The sequence below is a fragment of the Hakea prostrata genome, chromosome 4 (assembly GCF_041222555.1).
Source record: "Hakea prostrata isolate BN-2017 chromosome 4, UWA_Hpros_2, whole genome shotgun sequence".
In the NCBI taxonomy this organism is placed as follows: domain Eukaryota; kingdom Viridiplantae; phylum Streptophyta; class Magnoliopsida; order Proteales; family Proteaceae; genus Hakea; species Hakea prostrata.
Genome location: NC_142603.1, coordinates 2,360,334 through 2,367,102, shown reverse-complemented (window position 1 = coordinate 2,367,102; position 6,769 = coordinate 2,360,334). Strand labels below are relative to the sequence as shown.

The 6,769-nt window shown below is 36.5% G+C and overlaps 1 protein-coding gene across 2 annotated transcripts in view; it reads left to right on the top strand.

Annotated features, from left to right (window-relative positions):
* Nucleotides 1-969: 969 nt before the first annotated feature.
* The window catches only part of LOC149017050 (5'-3' exoribonuclease 3-like), a 36,007-nt gene continuing 30,207 nt past the window's right edge, over nucleotides 970-6,769 (top strand). For both annotated transcript variants that reach the window (XM_089151346.1, XM_089151345.1), the window contains exons 1-7: nucleotides 970-1,362; nucleotides 4,682-4,784; nucleotides 4,869-4,945; nucleotides 5,058-5,249; nucleotides 5,487-5,606; nucleotides 5,704-5,766; nucleotides 6,520-6,669. In XM_089151346.1, coding sequence (XP_089007472.1) covers nucleotides 1,159-1,362; nucleotides 4,682-4,784; nucleotides 4,869-4,945; nucleotides 5,058-5,249; nucleotides 5,487-5,606; nucleotides 5,704-5,766; nucleotides 6,520-6,669 — 909 coding nt within the window. In that variant the 5' untranslated portion in view covers nucleotides 970-1,158. The remainder of the gene's footprint in view (nucleotides 1,363-4,681; nucleotides 4,785-4,868; nucleotides 4,946-5,057; nucleotides 5,250-5,486; nucleotides 5,607-5,703; nucleotides 5,767-6,519; nucleotides 6,670-6,769) is intronic.

Below are 6,769 nucleotides of genomic sequence, written 5' to 3'. Positions count from 1 at the left end.
ACCCTAATAGGGTAAAAGTGTATTGCAGACACTTCTACTATTAAGAAATCATAGTTAAGTGTTGACGTAAGCAAGTGAAATATTTTAAAAGGACTCGAATAACCTTTGAATGACAAATGCATGCTCGACTTATTTTTTTCGTCTCCCTCTACTGTCTGCAAATTCTTTTTCTGGGTATATATATATCATGTATAGTGTTTTTAAACTTAAGATATGAAATGATATGAAAAATAGATAAATAAAAGTTAACTGAGACTAAAAATATTCATAAGCTATATAATTAAAATAGGGTAGGCTTCAGGCTTGGACTTATTGGAGCTCTTCACTTCCACTACAAATCTCTAAAGATGAGTCATTCAAATCACCTATTAAAATGTTTTGATGCATGTTCATCTTTCAAAACAAGTACAAAAATTGGAATCACAATATAACATTGACCAGTATTGTTGGCCTCGCTTTTGTGAATATTTTGGGTGGTGTTGGCCTTGCGGTTCGGGAATCAAAGGCGAAGGCAGCGCTCCGCCCCTTGGCTCCCTTTGAAGCAAAGGACTAAAACGGTTTTCAATTTTGAGGATAATTAGGTTAATCCAAGTAATATTATGATTGGTTTTCATTTGAGGATAATTAGGTTAATCCAAGTAATATTATGATTAGGCGACCGCGAGTGATGGTATTATGGTCTTTTCAAATTTAAACTTTATCAGAGTTTAGCTTTGACAAATGCATTTTTAATTAATTTTTGACCGACGTTTTAATTGTTGGGGTAATTATCAGATACTCTTGGGTCCAAAAAAGGTAAGTATCAGACACTGACGCAGAAGCGATATTCAACATCTTACCATTATCCAGATTCCGATCCAACGGTGCGCTGAATGCTCTGGGCAGAAGCGATTTCACTTCCTGGGGTCATTGCCCAGCTGAGCCCTAAACCCCTAAACCGATGGTCCTATAAATACAAAATTCTAACGAAGGGAAATTTCTGTCTCCGGTCCAACAGAAAACAGGGACTTCCAAACAACACTCTTTCCTGCCCGAACTCGAACTCTGAATTTCATACGAGGATTCGGAATTTGGCAGTTAATTCTTCTTCGATTATTTTTCCCGCTCACTGGAAACGACTACAATAGTCGAAGACCCTGAACTCGGAATCGGTGAACCATGGGAGTTCCAGCTTTCTACAGGTGGTTAGCGGAGAAGTATCCGATGGTGGTTATGGATGTTGTTGAAGAAGAACCAGTCGAAATTGAGGGCGTTCAGATACCAGTCGACACTAGTAAACCTAACCCTAACAACATCGAATTCGATAATCTCTATCTCGACATGAATGGCATCATTCACCCCTGTTTCCATCCTGAAGACCGGGTGTGTATCTCTCCCTTGTCCTCCTCTTTATAATGCTTTTGCATTATATTGTGATTTTATATGATTTTTCTTTGTGTTTGTATGTGCTTGTTTGTGTAGATGATTGCGATGATTTTAAGTAATTTATGGCAGCAGAGTTGTGTGTAATTCTAAGACCGAAATTGTTTCGTAGCAAATGTTATCGTTTTTATTGTCTAAAAAGCATAACAAGTGTAGAAGGGTGATCTCGAAATTCATGAAATACAGAAAAGAATCGAATGAACGGCTCGACGAGTTGGGTTCAGTTTATAAGTGATATCCAAAGCATGTTCATTTTCTCCAATAATGTTGCTCTAGGAAATTTAAACCGTAATTTGTCGTTTCTAGCCATGATGTATTGGAAGAGTATATGAGCTAGAGAACTGAGGTGCCGAATGTGGATAGAATGAAAATGAAAGAAAATAATTCAAGTAATATCAAAATGTGCGGATTCTGTCGTATACCAGGCAGAATAGTGACCCAGTTTCTTGAATGTATTCGAAAGCCGCCTGTTGCAGTATCATTTGGCTTGCTGGGTCAACATCCTAAGTTTGGATGCCCAAACCCAAAAAGAACCGGTCAAAGAAGGCTCAATCATGAATAAAAAAGGTACCTTGGCTCAATCATGAAGATTTGCTAATTCATTTTAGGTATCTTGGCCCAATCACGAATAAAAAAGGTTATATAAAATATGATGTTGCCCAAAGAATTAAAATAGAGTGGATGAAATCAAGATGTGTGTCCGGGGTCCTGCGTGGCTGCGTGATCAAGATATTCTTTGAAGCTAAAGGGAAAACTCTGTAGGACCATCTTATAACAAGTTATAATATATGGTGTAGAGTGTTGGGTTGTTAAGAAGCATCGTATAGATAAACTCAGTGTAGTAGAAATGAGGATGCTAAGATAGATGATTGGCACAACTTGGAAGGATAAGATGAAGAATGATTATATTAGAGTTGGTTTATAAGTAGCTTTGGTTAATGATAAGCTATAAGAGTCATTTGAGGTGGCATAAACACTTTCAATGGATGCCTATAAATGCCTCTATACAAAGAAGCGATTTAGTTTAGATTGAAGGAATCTAAAGAACTAGGGACAGACTCAAGATAACCTTAAGAGAAGTGGTGAGAGAGGATATGCATAGCTTAGGCCTTGTATCTATTATGACCTCAAATAGAGTTGATAGGAAGACAAGAATCTGTGTAGCCAACACCATTTAGTTGGGACAGGTTTTGTTGTTGTTGTTTAGATAATATTCTTGTGCATTCAACTTCTCATATCTAAGAGTGAGGGTTAACTCAAGGTTACCATAGCCAAATCCTCCCCTCTCGGAAGAAACCCCCCCCCCCAACCAAAAAAAAAAAAAAAAAAAAAAAAAAGAGGAGAAAAATATGGTGGAAGAAAGAAAGAAGAACAAACAAACAACTTAAGTTTCCGTTTGGTTTCTAAGTCTTATGGACTAGTAGATTTGCTTACTCTTTTGGGTTAGACTAACCTGAAACCATAGAACTCTCTCTCTCTCTCCCCTCGTGAATTGGTATCGTTGAATTAATATTTGCATCGTATCAGGATTTATAATAGGAGATGATCATTGAAAGACTTTGCTGTGGATTTATTGGGGACAATGTGACTGTTGCCTGATGTAAAACACTAAAACTAGGATTGGCCCTTATTTATGCCAAGCATCATTTGCTAAAAACAATTACTTTAGATATCATTTATAATAAGTGAATCCCGTCCTACTTGAATCCAATAGAAATAGTTGACAAGTCCAATTCCAAAAGCAGGAGAGGAAGTCAACCCATAGTTCATGAACATATATTTGATTTCCAGCAGCAGGTGATATCTTCAACTTTCTATTGTTGGGTTCTTTCTCCAAAAAAAAAAATTCTACAAACCTTAATATGGCATGCATTACTTTATATATATATATATATATATTGTTTTGATATCTAAAAGGGCATTTTGATTTAGAGCAATTTTGACTGCATTGCATATTTGCATTCACCTGAAAAGGTTTGATTGGAATACCATTTCAATATAAATGGCCTCAAATAGAGCTGATTAGAAGGTAGGGATCCATGTAGCAGGCCCCATTTAGGTGGGATAAGGGTTAGTGTGGCTGTTGTTGTTATTGTTCTCTTTTAGTGGAAATCAGATTTCATTGTCATGGATTTGTTGGGAATCTGGTTTGTATTCTAGCTAATGTAATGTCTCATGTAAAAGTAACATCTTAGACCTATTAAACCTTTTGGAGAACATGAAAATTTATTTAAATCGAGGGTAGTTTATTTACTTATATAGATATGATTGTATCTTGTAAGAACAATATAGACCAAATGCAGGACTATGTATGGATGTATCTTTTGATTGTTTCAAACTTCCTAGAGTTTGCTTCTTATTTTTTACATTGATTTTAGATGACTTGATGTGTCTTAATATTGATTGTTGAGTACTTGATGCGATTAAATGCTGATTTTTGATGACTTTTTGGACTTGATGTTAATTTCTGAGGGCTTGATGTTGATTTTTGATGATACAAGGTATTTACTGTAGGAGATTACATAATATTCCATAAATAGGAGAGTTAAAAAAAATCAATAGAGTTCACCTGGTCACCTATATGCTTAGGCATTGGTCCACCGCCTTGTCAATTGTCCAACCTGAACGCTAAGGAAGTGGAAAAGAAGATATTGTGAGATAGCTAGAATGAGGGAGAAGGTGAGTAGAGATTTCAAACGATATTAGGTGCTTTAAAAGTTATCTTGGAAGTGCACTAACAAACACCAAACATTGGCCTCCTATGGGGAGGGTTGTGGTGTATGTGCCTTGACTTTTTGTACCTCGTTTGAAAATTGACCTGCTCCTACATACTTTGATGGCAGCCCGAATGACACAATTTTTGAGATCTTTGATGAAAGTAAAGGGCTTGGTCTACTCATTTACCCGGTTGTAGCACTATTTAGATGCCACATGTTCTTTTGTAGACAGTGGGTGAGATTTTGCAATCTTTTGACACGGGCTTTTGGGTGAGGTTGATAATGCCTTCTTGGTTGTTTTTTCCCCTTTTCTTTTGAGAGATCTCCTTTGTAATCTTCTTCTGTTACACACTGAAAATTCTTCTACTTCACCTCTAGAAGTTGGAAGTTGGAAACGACATATGGGATGCAAATTTTTATTTTTGCTGTAGAAATGACCTAGCCTATCAACTGGATGAGGGAAAAAAATTCTGATTATTCAGTGCTTTTTAACAGTTGTTCCTACACAGTAATTTTCAACTAATTGATTTTGTTTTATTCAGCCTTCTCCTACAAGTTTTGATGAGGTATTCCAGTGCATGTTTGATTACATTGATAGGCTCTTTGTGATGGTGCGACCAAGGAAGCTTCTTTACATGGCAATTGGTGAGTTTTGTTATTGAATGCTGCTCACTTCTTGGTGGAAGATACTCTCATACTCTATTCTAATTATTTTGAAAATAATTGTAGATGGTGTGGCTCCTCGTGCTAAAATGAATCAGCAACGTTCTAGGCGTTTCAGAGCTGCCAAAGATGCAGCAGAAGCGGTAAGTGCATTTAGATAATATCCTTTGTATCTCTATTCTCTATACTTCTCACTTTTCTTCTTTCTTTTGGTTTCATTTTACATATAATAAATGAGGATTAACTGCTGTGCAGGCAGCAGCAGAGGAGCGGTTGCGACAAGAATTCGAGGCAGAGGGTAGAAAACTGCCTGCAAAACAAGAGTCACAAGTTTGTGATTCCAATGTTATTACTCCTGGGACTGAATTCATGGCTGTTCTGTCAATTGCACTGCAGTACTATGTTCATCTGAGACTAAACAATGACCCTGGATGGAGAGACATAAAGGTATTAGATTGAACCTGGCTTCTCCTATGATTTACATAATTTTTGTTTACTATGTGCTGGTTTTGTCTTTTTCTGCTTCTATTGCAAGTTGATGAAATTATCATGGCTTTTGAATACTGTTTGATGTTTCCCTTTTTGATGAAAGTATTCTTCGGTTACTTGTATGTTTTGGTTCCTCTTTTGCAATTCTGAACAAAAGTTATCATGGATTTTTCTTATTAGTTGATTCTTTTGAAGGTTATCATCTCTGATGCAAATGTTCCTGGTGAAGGGGAACACAAAGTTATGTCGTACATACGCCTTCAAAGAAATCTTCCTGGTTATGATCCGAACACACGCCACTGTCTCTATGGTTTGGTATGGGTTTACTATAGTAGATCCGAGTATGTGCTATCATGTCTTTGTATAAAGTTTGCCGGGCATGATCTTGATAAATTGGGATGTTGTTTTGCAGGACGCAGATTTGATCATGTTGGCCTTGGCTACGCATGAAGTGCATTTCTCAATACTAAGAGAGGTATGTTTACTGACGCTTTAAATCTGGCTGTTTTTATAGTTATACATGAATATGGGTGTCTGGGTAGGATTTGAATTTGTGTGTTTGAATTATCCAAGAATCAACAGCCTTGGCAGATACAAAATTAGTTTTTTTTTTGTCTTGGATTGATATATTTTATGATACTCTAATAATTTTTTGAGGTTTCATTTGTTTTACAGAGAAGTATGTTGGACAATGGTTTGTCTTATAATCTGAAGGAAGTTCTAGGCAATAAAAGAACAAAAATAATTTTGTTTGAAAGCATCAGAACTTTTTGAAATCATCTTCAGACTAATTCCAAAGGCAATTGGTTGTATCAAATTTCTGTTATATTTTGCGGACTCATTCCAATCATCAGACCTCCAGTCGATTGGAATGAGGTTGACCAGACCCTTGGGTTTTGAGCTGTTAAATTTCCTTGATTCTGGTTTTGAATAGCTGTGGTATCCGTCTTTTTAGTTGCATCCTAACACTTATTGGTAGGGTATGTGAATATCTTTTAACTTTCCACATGATGCTTGTTAGAGATACTTATTTGGAAGATCCGACATATGTCTACATTGTGTCTCAATTATTACCTGCAGATATCATACGTTATTGATAGCTAGTTATATGTGGAAATGTGCATGTCTTTATTCACCGTTCTTTAATGATTTGTATAAGTGTGTAAGTGTATAATTTTTTTTCCAATGTAAACTGCTAATGGTTTTATTTCTAAATTACAACTTCCAGATTGTTTTCACTCCTGGACAACAAGACAAGTGCTTCCTATGTGGGCAAATGGGCCATTTAGCAGCTAATTGTGAAGGAAAGGCAAAGAGAAAGTCAGGAGAGTTGGATGAGAAGGGTGAAGGGGCTTCTGTTGCCAAAAAACCTTATCAGGTAGATTTGGATTCATGCCTTGCCTTGAGTCTTTGTAGGGCATAAGAATTGGTTGATGTTTTCTGCATGTTTGTTCAATTGCTCTTCCCCATTTTAAAAC